This window comes from Ciconia boyciana, chromosome 9 (genome assembly GCF_034638445.1).
Source record: "Ciconia boyciana chromosome 9, ASM3463844v1, whole genome shotgun sequence".
NCBI lineage: Eukaryota > Metazoa > Chordata > Aves > Ciconiiformes > Ciconiidae > Ciconia > Ciconia boyciana.
In genome coordinates, this window is record NC_132942.1 from 9,435,340 (window position 1) to 9,449,191 (window position 13,852).

A 13,852-nucleotide genomic window follows, 5' to 3' on the forward strand; every position below is an offset into this window, starting at 1 on the left:
GCATGTGTATTTTTATCCACACATATATAAAAATGTATCTGAAGATATTTCTGTAAAAAATATTAATCAAATCTCAGTGCAAATTTGAATTTTAAGTTGCTTCCCAAAAGGGAATTATTTCAATATACTTGAGCACTTTCTCTACAGCAATTTCAGATTCTGTTAAGTACGAATTTGATCTCCAGATAATAAAATTCAATGCCCCTGTGGAAGTGTGATGTATTTAAAGTTCTTTCTGCAGGCAAAGCAGGGTATGTTTTCTTCCTTACTGGAAGAATTTAATGGCCAGATGTAAAATACAACAAGTTTCTCGAGAAGGTTCAACTGAAATTGAAAAAAAATTTTTTTTTTTTTTTAAAATAGTGAAGTAAGTCACCTGCAGTCTGTTCTTCCTCAGATCAGCTCAGGGAAGAAGCACTGCGTCAAGGCAGGTCTAAGCAATTTTACATCTCCCTCTTCCTTGGTACTTCAGCATTCAGAGTAACTGTAGCATTAAATGGCAGCCTCCAGTATACTGGCGGAAGGAAGACTGCTGAATTGCTGGGACAAGGAAAAGCTTAGGAAATTTCAGCCAAATTCCCTGCTTTGCTAGCAGCTATCTAAGCTAGGGGTAGTAATGGAAGGCAGCCAAGAGCAGATAACTATTGACAGAGATACATTATTCCCCAAGGCCAGTAAGAGCTGCATAAGTAGTCCAGGAAGCAGGTAGTGAACCCGAACATGCTTCCATACAGACAAAGAATAGCAGAGTGTTGTAACTAATAATCAGCAATATCAAAGAGCTTTATAATAGCAATTTCACAGAATAAATTCATGTTAAAATAACTCTAGTACCTGCACCTTTCTGGAGAGTCTTCTCTATCTTTCCTTCGGAACTTGCTGATGGTATCATCGATCGTGCTTCCAATTTTGTCGCTTAGCTCACCTAACTTATCACTGAATGGAAAAGCTGTTTTTTTATCCCATTCTTCGTCCCATTTTGACTTGGGCTCAGGATCGTATCTTTCACCTGTGTAAGGCATTAAGATAAGAAATAAAGATAACTAAAAGATAACAAAAAAAAAAATGCCTGTGGTCTTTTTGGAATCATTCTCAAGCCCCCCTGCCCTACATACATAAACCTTACAAGTTTTCAAAGCAAACTGAAAGCTCCCACAGTGCTGAATCAACACTATTACACCAAGGCACAGCATGTAATGCCAATCATTAAGTGGCAGGAATGCAGATTCAAAGACTTTTGTTTATGACAACGACAAAATCTTAATGCACTGCACAACACAGCACATCAGGACACTGTTGGACTCTGCTGGAGAAGCACAAGAGGCACAATCAACCCTGGCTGCATAAGCAGCTTATCAGAAATGGGACATGCCAGTTTTGTAACAGTTACTTAATGCATGATATTCCATTCTCGGCCAAGCTGTGTGCTCAGAGGTAAGTCAATGGTTTTTCATACACTGACATTCATGAACGCATAAAAGTGTAGTACCAAAATATTGAAAGATGTAAGTGTGCAATGCATGGTAACTGTCTGTTCTTTCTTTTCCACACTCGGTGATTAAAAAAGCTTTTAAAGAGATGAAAAAAGAAGAGGCAGTAAAGCAACTCACCTTTTCAGCAGCCACTGAGTACCCTGAACATCTTTATTAAACACTATTATCAAGAAACCAAAATATTTTTTTTCTAATCAAGTATTCAAGACCTCCATACTGGTACCTTAGCTTACAAATAGCTGACAGTTTTACTTGAAATAAGTACATTTGCTGTACAATATCATTAAGAAAGTTTAAAAAACCTTAAGCCTGGGTTTATTTATACACACCCAGCCAACCTGAGTTTAATTTAAAAGAAAAAACACTTACATTTTAACAAGGACTTAACTATCAGAAGCACAGCACACTAACTTGTATTGTGATCTTATATCAGACCTTCTGCTGAAAATATAGGTATATAAAACAACCCAATATAGCTCAGTTTCTAGACAACACTTTTAGACAAACATTTTATATTTTGGGCCATCAGACAAAAGAAACAAGGCATTTTTTTGTACTATGGAAAAATGTGAAACACTAGTTAAATCTTTTTACTTAAGCTGAGTAAAACTGAGTAGCAATGGTGAAATGGTAGAATGATGAAAAATTCATTACTTCCAGGTACATACAAATTATATTGTAGCTCAGGTAATGTTCAAGATGTATTCAGTAAAGCCATTTTATTAAAAAGAAAATTATGGATTCCAGCACTACAAGGTGCAAAATTTGAGTTATATCTGTCCGATAATATCATATACCACAGGATGTATTTTCATACTGAAGATATAAGTGCAAGTCTCCAGTGGTATTTGTTTAGATCCATAAAGCATAGACAAATGTTTTCAAAGTAGAGAACCTGTTACAAATCAGCAAGATACTCAGTGAGATCTTTAACGTTGAAAAAGGAGAAATTGCTAAGAAATGTACTACTATTAAATTTTGCAGGAGAATAAAATGGCTTTATTTCAGTTTATGTCAGGCTCTCAAACATTTTAATGTAGATTCCATTAGAAAGTCTCCTTGTGCGATAGGAATTTTAAAATAAATAAAAAACCCTGAGAGCTCTGTATTTTCAGGGCAAAAAGAGCTAAGGAAAACTCTGAAAATACAAGTATTTTATATTTAAATAACTAGAATCTTTTAGATTATTAGTCTGACCTAGGATGAAGTTTGTTTTGTGCTGCTAGAAATTTTTTTTTTTTTTTGGGGGGGGGGGGAGGTGGGGGGGAAGATGGGGGGGACGGGGACAGGACTTTACTCAACAAATGAAGGGATAATTGAAAATCCTTTACCATAAAAATGAAATACAAGACAAAGGAGATAGTCCTTTAAATTAAAAAAAAATGGAATGACAACTAAAGAGCTCATGGAGAAAGACTTCTACCCAGCATACAGGGATAGATCACGACTCTGTACAGAGCAAGTCAAAAGATAAGCTCTGTGAAAGAACAGAGGGACATGCACTTAAAGCACAAATGCAGTGACTCATAAGTATTTCCTAAAAAGAGAATCACCAGAATTCCAAGCAGGTAGCAAAAGCCTAAAAGAATACAATAAAACAAGACATATCCTGCCATGGAGATAGAGATTTTGAACTACTCTGCATATGAGGAAAAAGGAAGAACAGAGGAACAGAGAGAAGTAACCTGTCAAAAACAGAAGAGAGCAAATCTAAGTTTAAGGCTCACAGTGAATAAGAGTAAAAAACATACATAGCACCAGAGAGGGACAGGTGAAGTTTAAGTCCTGCACAGTTACTACTCAGATCTTATACCAAACCCTTCTCTCAAAGTCACTGACTCTAGCAAAACCAGAGCCTTGTGCCACTGTGACTTGGGGACTCATCCCTTAATAGAAGCAGCCAAAGATTTACTCAGGCCAAAGAAAACATAGATAAACATCTCAAGACTGACAGCTGGATTATGGATGACATGCTGGGATACATACATCAGACATAAAAGCCAGTTCAAGTTCAGATCCCTGCTACATATTATGGCACGGACTGGGGAACAAGGAGGAAGCTGCACACTTGGACTTGATAAGCAAAACATAGTACTGGTTGCATGACTTTACCTAACCAAGCCTGTCAGAGAAAACTGTGTCCTCTCTTAACAAAGACAAGCTGATGGCATTACATCCTCTAAGGCCAAGATCTTACAAACACACTATGCTGAAGATGCAAGTAGTCTGACAGAACTCATTGCACACATGAAGAACACTGGTCGCCTCGGCAAAATGGGTGAATTTATTTCCAGAAGCCAGGGTACATCAGACTACCTGTCAACAGCATTTGGATGGCTTTTTTCTTTCTGTTTTTGTTTGGTTTGTGTGTGTATGTTTTTAAATAAAGGACCTTAGTAATGAAGGTCCTATTGCAAGTACCAGACCCAAGCTCAATATAGGACTGCACCTTGTGCAACGATGGCTGAGATTTGTGACGGCTAGATGCTTTAATTTTTGGAATTTTGATTTTTTAAAATCTGATGGCCAGTTTTCTGATTTTTTTTATGAGGCAGCAGATGACCAAGTGATCCTTCACACACATCTTTTAAAAATATATTATACACTTTTTTTTTTTAAGGAAAAGTTTAGAACTTCCTTTCTGGTGTTAGCTATGACCTCTTCACTGGCAGCTGCAATTCCCTAGAATTTACGGATGAGCACTGGTGCACCAAATTTTCAGCATGCATACTGGTCTGCTGTGCACCCAACATCCAGCTGCAAGCTTAGCATGTCTACACAAAGTAAATTTGGTATTACCCCTGGGAGCCCTCCTTCAAAAAGCACATGGGACCTATAGTACTAGTCAAACAAGATTTTAAAAACACACAAACTGAGACAGCAACAACTGTATTGGTAAACTCCTGACATATAAGCTCCATCACTTACAAAGTACTTAGTGCATATATTTAAAGTCAGATCTGACAGACATCAGAATCCATGCAGATAATCCACAGATATCTTTCAAGTGTCCAAACAGTACTACTTGGGAAACCAAAAAGTTTAATGGCATATAATATTTACATTGTTTCACCCAAACAGTATTACTGCCCTAAAAGCCCTAACCCAAATTAACCCATGGTTCTAAAGGAGGTTGGCAGGAGTGGGTGAAGCAATTCTTGTGCTGTGGTGGGTGGAAAGTATCACTTTTTTTTTTTAAATTAAAGACTGACTAAGAAACTCTGACTTACAAGGGCATTTATTTATCTACTTCTGCTACAGCAGCATTCATTTCACAGTGAGACTCTGCCTATGGATAAAAACAAGACAGGTAAGTTTTGGCTAAGCCAATGCATTAATGTCATTTGTATAAGTTTCTAGTTAGTTTATTATCTAAAAAAGATTAACTCAGATTTTTTTAAGCAAGTAATTTAAATTTGTATGTGGGGGAAAATGTGCAAAATTTTTTAAAATAGTAACACTGGCAGTTAAAGAAATATAAAGAAAAAGCATCTAAAGGATCATCTTAGAAGTTCCTTAAGTTATCTGTGTTATCTAAGCCAAGTTAAAAGTCGAGATTGTCAATCCTTGACCAAGAAAGCCTAGTACTCACTGTATCTGAACCCTCCAACACTGTCCGAAGAAACTCCAATGTATTTGTCTTTGTTCTTCTTTGCTTTCTTCCTCTCTTCCCGAAGTCGATCATCATCTTGAGCAAATTCAACCATTTCTTTTACCTTCTGGCGTATGTTTATACCTTGGTCTTTGCCATTTTCATCTGTGTAAGTAATGCAGGGTAGACACGATGGATGGAAGAAGGGGGAAAGGGAAGAAAAAATAAATCAGAGGCAGCAATACTGAACATCAAACTGATAAGAAAATTTGAATTATGAACACAGCAGTCAGAGAAAGATCTTATGACTACTAAGATCCACTACATTTGTTTAAAAGGGACCAAATATTTTCTTTCAACACAAATTTTCATCCTTGGATAAATGATAGTTTTCACTGAATGGTGTATTTAGAAACATTTAACCGCTGCTGAAACACTGAAAAGATTAACAAAGACTGAGACAGAAGTTATATTCTCCACTTGAACAATTGTAACCCTTCAAAATATAACCTCTTTTCCTCAGTCTTTTTAGTACAGTTTTTGCAAGTTTAATTGCAAGAACTCAGTCTCATTGCAAAACTGAATTTTTGAAAAATTGCTTTCAGTTGGGATGTACTACAAGCTAAATGTGCTCCTTTCCCAGCCTTTTTCACATTCAAAACACACACTGGCCTTGCTGCCTTTGCACTGTAAATATTATTTGGTGGGAGGAAAAAACCCCAGCTTCAAACAGATGTGTGTGTTTTGGAGCTCTAACCTTTTCTTCCCATATGATTAAAGCTATTCCTTTATGGACACCACAGGGGACCAGTCTCTAGTGCATATTTTAATATAAACCCGAACACTCATGTTGTGTTGGTTCTGTTGTTATTAGCCAGTCTTTTCTGCAAGTTCTTGTCTTCACTAATTAATACTCTAGGGTCCCACGTCTTGGATTCTGCACTCTTCACACAACTGGCAACAGTCACATTCTAATTAGACTGGGGAAGCTTCTAAGCTGGTTCAGGTGACTGACAACTCCAACTACTGTTTTAATTTGCTTATGAGATTTTTCTATTGCTCACCTACAAAGTGGTAATTTTCCAGGGATCGCAAATCATAAATGTGTTCTCTGGCACTTGTAACAACACGCTCTGATCCATTCCTTATGAGGTAAGCTAGGAGCAGCAAAGACTATAAAAATACAAAGCACCTTATGATTGCATGAACAAAAGCTCTATCTTTTTTTTTTTAAAAAAAAAGGCAATAGAAAACCAAACCTACCCCCCTCCCCAAATTAGTTAGTAAGACATTCCCCTTATTTAAATAAATGCTTATTATATGGGTTCACATAGAAAAAAACCCCACGTTTTCCCCACATACACCTTTTGCTCTTTAGAATATCAAAACTGTATTTGTCAAACTATGATTTGTTATTACTAAATCACAAGTAGTTACCTTCATCAGCTACTGCTTATTTCAAAAGGACAGCAGTAGCAATTTAAGCAAAAACATTAACCCTGCTAAATGAAGCATTTTCTTTTGCCTCTTTTGTTCACAATTTTCCAATGGTTTTCACTGAAGAGTAACTCCTACAGAAATTTAAGAAGCCTTTTGCAGGATGCAATGGATACACAAAACTGCATTTCAGGACAATTTTAAGCAAGCGACAAAACAAATGAAGTTTAAATAGTACTTTAATCGCAATTTTTTATGTTGAGGATTTCTATCTAGAAAAAAAATTAATGCACTTTCTCCAAAGTAGTGCCTTTATCAGTTAAAACTACCATTATATTTCAACCTATCCAAACCTGATAAGCAATTCCAAGCAGTCTTTATAACATTAAGTAGTTATGTGTGATAGCATTAAATATTAATTTATATTGTACGTCAGGGAAAACAATTACTATGAATACAAAACATCAAGCACCTGTGAAAAGCACAAACCATGCCTTAGAATTAATTCTGTCTTGTTACAACCCTGGCATCAAGAAAAACAAAATATAAGCTAGTCTAATACATCAGTTCTAAAAATGAGGTTATATTTGCATAATTCAGTGAACATTGAACACCACTTTAAGTGCAGCATGATATAATCTTAAGCAAAAAGTTTCTGTACCATGCTAATTAGCCAAAGACAAGAAAAATGCAAATGATTCAGTTCTTTTTCCAAAACACAAGTAGGATATAAAAGCCTCATATGATAAGATCGGCAAGAAAATTTGGTCCACTCAAAGCTAAACTACAATTTTTAGAGAATTATGAATTGGCAGAAAATTAAGATTAGTTTCCATTTTATTTCAGTTATTCTTGAATTCCTTCAAAAACCTTTTCCTGATAGCACAATAACTTATCATCTGCTTCTCATGGAGCACCATAACAACTCCTTTGGGTAGATTCAAAATGTGAATGCTACCCCAATACTTGAATATCAGCAAAATGTAATCGCTCTATTATGTTCGTTAAGTAGCGTCTTTGACACACTTCTAAAACCAGAAATTTTGTTTTTTTCATATACAGAATTTGAAAGATGTCTTTGACTTCACTAACAGAATTATAAAGCATACAGTTAGGAAAGAAATTATAGGTTGCTAGTGGAGTAAGTGATATAGCAATATCTAAACAAGACACCACATCACAACATTATACTAGCAACGAGCACTATGTCCTTCGTAGACGAACACAAAGTCTTCAATACTTCCAGTTCATATACATACACACCTTATAAACTCTTCTCCAGTTCTTTTTATTGTCTTTCAGCATTCGAGTCCAAAGCATGTTCATAAGTTCTGGAAACTGTTCATACATAAACGTAGCCCTAAAGAATTAAACAAAAGGAGTAAAGAAATCTTATTCTCCATGGTTTGCCACAATAGCTTGTTAAGACTCAGGGCTGACAGTAGATGGCAGGCTTGATCTAAGCCCATTCACATTTGATGACATTATAAGGGAAAAAGCTATCCTTATTTCTTACTCATATAGAAGCAATTTACATAGCAGTACTACAAAAGAAAAAAAAGTAATTCTAAAAATCTGAGGCACTAAAAGAACCTTCACTAATTTATAAAGAAAATAATGTTTAACATCAATACCCTAATAACCACTGCAACTAGTCAAACACGCAACTTCCAAACTCGTTTTAACAGAAAAAAGTTCAAGGAAGAATTTTACATGTTTTGCTCTATTTGGAAAAGTCACAAGAAAACCGTTTGAAAATAAACACACAAAAAAGTCAAATATATTGAAAGAATTATGAGGCTACATAAATAAAAATCAAGAATTTAAAAAATACTTCAACTTCATTTTTTGTTTGACAGTTTTCAATACTTTATAAGATTATGCATTAAAAAAATAAGACTTGATTTACAGCAACTTTTCAGGTCTATCAGTCAGCATACCACAGAGTTGATTTAGCAGCAAATTTCACATTCTTGTATAAAATGCACCTTTCTTTTCTTCATCACTGAGCCAAATTATCACTTACTTGGCAATCTCTCCCATGAGTTGCCCCGAAGGTCCCCATGGATCATCATTGGTTGCTTCTCGAACCTTAGACTCTATTTCTGAATAATTCATAACCACATTGGTGCTGCAAAGGAAAAAAAATTAACACACATGAAGATTAGCATCAAAACTGAGAAACACATGAAAACTTAATAATGACACTAGTGCATATCTCACTTAATGAGATACCTCTACAGGGTGGGAAAGAAAACATCTTTAGTGCAGAAGTTACCCTGAGGACACTGTACAACACATTTAAGTTATCTTTAAGAAGGTTTTACTATTCTATTAGTCTTCAAGAATACAGATGAGAAACTAGGGGTTACATTACAGCTGGATTCAGTCCAGTAAAAATGGCTTTTGGTCAAATTAAAATCTAAACCGAACCACTAGAGTAAAAGCTGATAGCTTCCCCAACCAGACATGGTTTGCTTACAGGTTTGTATGGTGTATAGTTATTTGCAAGAAGCTTTATAACTCAGTCAGAAGCAGATTTTTTTTTTTGAATGGTGAGTGCTACAAGTGAAACTCAAGAATATCTGTATCAAACAGGTTTTAGTTTTTTTAAAAAAAAAAATCACACAGAAGACTGAAGTAAGGGAGATAAGATTCACTAGGAAGTCTGTTTCCTAGCTTGAATTTATTTAATGAAGGGAAAACAGCGAAAGAAGAAAAGCTGCAGAGCACTCTGTATTACGATTAAAGCAATGCAAACACTATAAGGAGCTCAGGCTGTCTCTACGAGAGTTCACGGAAAAACGTAACCCTGGAAAAAGGAAGCCATTTTTCTGCATCAGTTATATTAAAGTAGTCAATATATGATTTTTTTATTTCTTTTTTAAATCTCTCAAACTGGTAACATTGAACTATAAGCCCAGCAACCTCATCTGTGCCCCTAAAAGCATCCAGGTACATTTGTTAACACAACGATTTTCCTTATATTTTAAGATGAGTGAGCAGGCCCAAACCATCATTCATACAGAGAATGTTTGAAAAACAGCTCTCTAGTTATGGAGCAATATGGCACATAATAGTAATGAAACATCAGTAAAAGGAAACCTAGTGGCCTCTGCTTTCCCTACATACTTTGCAGTGTATTTGAAATAACCCAGGAATTACATGTTTACACCTATCATATCCAAAGTTTTAACAGTTAAGTAAATTTTCAAAGTACATCATACAACCAGTTTCGGAAGCCAAAAAAACCCCTGGAAGATGACTATGTTCAACATACAAACCATACCATAAAGTCAAATTGATTAAACAGTAGGAGAGATCTAATGATATTATAATATGATGTGGAGAAGGCATTTGCTGCTTAAAAACCTCCTGTGAACCTGAAAGGATTAGAAGAAAAATCAAGATGCTTAATAGTCATCCCTCTGTCCATGCAGGAGTTGGCACGAGGCAGGATTCAAGCAATACTCGTTCAATTTTATTTGGCATAAGGATAGCAAAGATCTTGGAACTAGGAGTTATAAACAGCAGAAACAAGAATAAGATCTCCTTAAGTCTGAAAGGAGACACAGAAGGTAATTGTTAAAACAGAATAAAATTCCTGGACTTAATCTTGGATTCTCAGCATGAGAATTCCTGCTGTCAGATTCTGATGTACGATTTTATTCAACTTTGTGTCTAAAGAGAACATAAGCTACATGACTGAATAAATAATCAGCAAGCTAACAGAACCTATCTATACAAAAAAAGCGTGTAGGAACACAGCAGTAGTTATGAGCAACAGCAATTAAGGTTTTACAAATTCATTTATGCTAAATGCACCTCAAGCTTCTGTTTCTGACATTTTCTTTACCATACATACAAACGTAAACTCATACCATCTTTATTTCCCATATGCATGGAACAAAAAAAACCAACCAAAAAAATGAAAAAAAAAACCAACCCACCAAAAACCAAAACCACACAACCCCAAAGCTACAAGCTTCAGCGCTTTGCAGCTTTCAGCACACTAGTTCCCTTGTCCAAGCAAGGAAAGGCAGGGAGTTGAATGGAAAGGTTCTGTTTGTTTTTATAACCCCTCCTTAAGCGCTTGTTTGAGAGACTTGATGGGGAGTTGGGGGGGGGGGGGGGGGGGGGGGGCATAAAATGAAGCATTTCCTTCATTTCTTAGAGCAAAGAATTTAAGACTGGAAAATGCATGAAAAGATGCAAACTTATCGTAAAAAAAAAAAATGCCATTATTAACTGTGGAAGAGCTCAAAGTGCATGTGTAAAGCAGCATCAGGGTTGAAAGGGGGAAATGGAAGGAAAACAAGGGAAATTAGGTAATGCCAAAAGAAAGAAGGTGCAGTTAAACCCCTGTAAGTACAGAAACATGCTCTATTTCTAAAACCCTCCTGCAGTAAAGTTATTGTTCTCAGCAACTAGGAGAAAGCTGTTTTATAAATGCCAAGATGAGCTCTAATGGCACAAAGCGTTCCAAAACAAAGTATCTTTAAGCCACATTTAATTCAGCAACAAATGTAAACTTCAAGGAAAAAAAAAACACAACAAAACTGTTGTATAGTTTGGCATCATTCCAGGTCACTTAAAAATAACCATTTCTAAAAAGGTGGAAATACAGTTTTATTCTTCCTTTCCCATGTTTTCTATGGCCCTCATTCCATGCCCTACCCATGATTCCTGTGACCTCTGCAACAAAAAAATAATTTACGTCCAGATGTGAAGGGAAAAAGTGACTAGCTTGATTGCCAAGACTTCCTGTGATTGATGTAACTTTAATATCCGAGGACACTTTCAGACACCAGGGGGGGCTCTCCGATTAGTTTGTACTGGGCAGCTTCCAGGGAATCGTGCCGGATTGCATGGACACAGCCTGCTCTGCAAACAAATGGGCATGCAACAGTCAAGACTGACAAAGTTATCTTCGCAGTCAGTGTTTAAAGCACCCTATTATCTGCAAGATTGCGCTTGGATTTACCCCAAATCGTTAACTGAAACCCTGCACAACCAGAATCTTGCGACAAGCACATTTACAGAAACTTTTGACATGGACAAAGACATTAAACACATGAAACACATTTTGAAAGTTACATCCAAAATAAAGGCACATCAAATAAATAAATAAATGCGTTGACATTAACATTACAAACTGTTGCATTCTTTTCTGTTTGTGTCTTACATTTCTTTTCAGTCTATTAAATCACAGACTAGTGTCAATAGATGATTTTTACTCTTTATTGTATCCCTTAAAAGTTATTTCAGTATTGTTTCTTTAAAAAAAAAAAACTGTTCAGAAAAGCCAAGAGAGGGCACTGTCACATCTCTATGAAACAATAAGCACAGTGATGGTGAACAAAATGTTAGCTTTTAATTTCTTGCAAGAAAACGCTCCACTTTAAATGTTTGCATCTACAATTATAGCAACACTAAATGGGTAGCTCAAGTTTGAGACTAAATTCCTCCACATGAATAAATGGACATTGCTATTGAAAAGCCAGTGGGTAACAGTTATAAATATCTGATCACCTCTGACTGCATCAGACAATAAGACACACTTCCTCTTAAAAAAATATATACATATAGTTAAAAGTTTTACCTAGATTTTACAAAATATGTTAAATATAGTTTAAAACTGAATAGATGTACCATAGATGAAATACCCCCAAAATACTACTTTGTCCACAATTTTGTCGGCATTTTTAAAAGAAAAATCTTTCAAAGGATTCAACCAATTGTAAATAGCTTCACATTTTGTTCTAAGTTACATTTTGAGATTTGTAAATTGAGATAAAGCTACCATCTGGATCCAGGTGCCATATCCTATAGTGTGCTAAAAACCCCAGAATATAAGCAAGAGGGGGAGAGGAGAGGGATGTGAGGGGTGAGAGGAAGTATTGCACATACCTCAAACGTATAATTTGAGCTAAAAATGTTTAGTTGGTGTTAGGGAGAGCAGGCAGACAAGCAAGCGGGGACAAGAAGTTCTGTACCTACCCATATAAAACTACCCATATAAAACTCAGAGAAGCTACCAAGGTCCAGTCAAAAAGTTTACCAAGTATCTGCCGCTTCAACCCTTACAGTTGCAACAGTCTGAAAAGCACTTTAGCTTTCAGGCATAAGAAGATAAAAATCCTACAGGTCTGAGATTGTCCTCTGAGCACTATTCTTTGAAACACGGAAATGAAAGGCAGCTTGTGGATGGCCTGCTTGAAAATAAAGCCTTCCAGACTGAAGGAACACTTCACAAGATGGCATACTTTAAGGCATACTGTAAGAGGGGTCCCATCCTCCCCTCCATAGCAGTGGATACTGAATGTAACCCACAATGTGGGCATAAATACACACAAACACTAGTAAGTGATAAATATATCTGCAGGAAACTTCTATTTGTGTTTGATTTCAACATACTCCAGTATAAGGCTCTGATAGCTGTATTTTGGCTACTCTGCTCGGGCTTCTGACCTTACATAGGAATACATGAATCAAGCTACTAATGCTCAGAAGGACAATATTAGTGAGGATGAGGTGTACTCTGCTCTCAGTAACATATCGGCACTTCTTCAGTGTTTTTTCTGTAAAATAGCCACAAAATAAATACTGAAAATGAAAGTTTTCCTCTTCCAGACCAAGAAAAAAATTTTTTTAAAAAATCACTTTTATGCCAGGAAAGTAAAATCATTGTCTTTCCACCCAACATTCTATTAAAAAATTAAATAATCACAACACCATGAGTTGAAACCTTTGTTTCAGAGTAAAGATTTTTAATTGTTCAGGACCACAAGGTGTTCTCTACAGATTCATATGCTGTAACTGAAGTCAGCTCAATTATCTGTTAGGAGATTATAATCATCTATAAAATATTACACAACTATAACTATACTGCTTCTAGTAATACCTTCCAATTGGTAACACTACAACCAGTTTTGTTGTGTCTGAACTAATTATCCCACATCAATCATTGCTGGTTCTGAATCACTGAAAAAAAAAAACCAACCAACCCAAAACCCTAAATCTCTCTATATCATATCCCTTGAACCAGGAACACTTTGGAAACATGGATGCGGAAACATGAGGCTCTGAACATAGTCAGCAACAGAAATTGAAGGAGTCTATTTTCTCAGCTAATCTCTACTCTAAAATTAACCACCAAACTCTAAGGTTAACCCTCACATAACGTTTCATAACAATGATTTACACACACTACCAGCAATCCTGCTGAAGAAAAAGGTGCAACAATTTTTGTCTTTGTGCACTTGATTCAACACTTCAGTTAGAACCTTGGATGCAGCATATAGCACTAGTAAGAGTAAATAGTTCAATG

At 36.0% G+C, this 13,852-nt stretch overlaps 1 protein-coding gene across 2 annotated transcripts in view; it reads right to left on the reverse strand.

The window, feature by feature from the left end:
* The window catches only part of CLINT1 (clathrin interactor 1), a 53,759-nt gene that overhangs the window by 17,045 nt on the left and 22,862 nt on the right, over window positions 1-13,852 (reverse strand). Inside the window, exons 2-6 of one of the 2 annotated variants that reach the window (XM_072872090.1) lie at window positions 8,549-8,653; window positions 7,786-7,882; window positions 6,150-6,258; window positions 5,086-5,250; window positions 841-1,009 (exon numbers count right to left, since the gene is read on the reverse strand). In XM_072872090.1, the coding sequence (XP_072728191.1) occupies window positions 841-1,009; window positions 5,086-5,250; window positions 6,150-6,258; window positions 7,786-7,882; window positions 8,549-8,653 (645 nt within the window). Of the gene's footprint in view, window positions 1-834; window positions 1,010-5,085; window positions 5,251-6,149; window positions 6,259-7,785; window positions 7,883-8,548; window positions 8,654-13,852 lie in introns of both variants that reach the window. The other variant, XM_072872089.1, reaches the window with a different exon arrangement.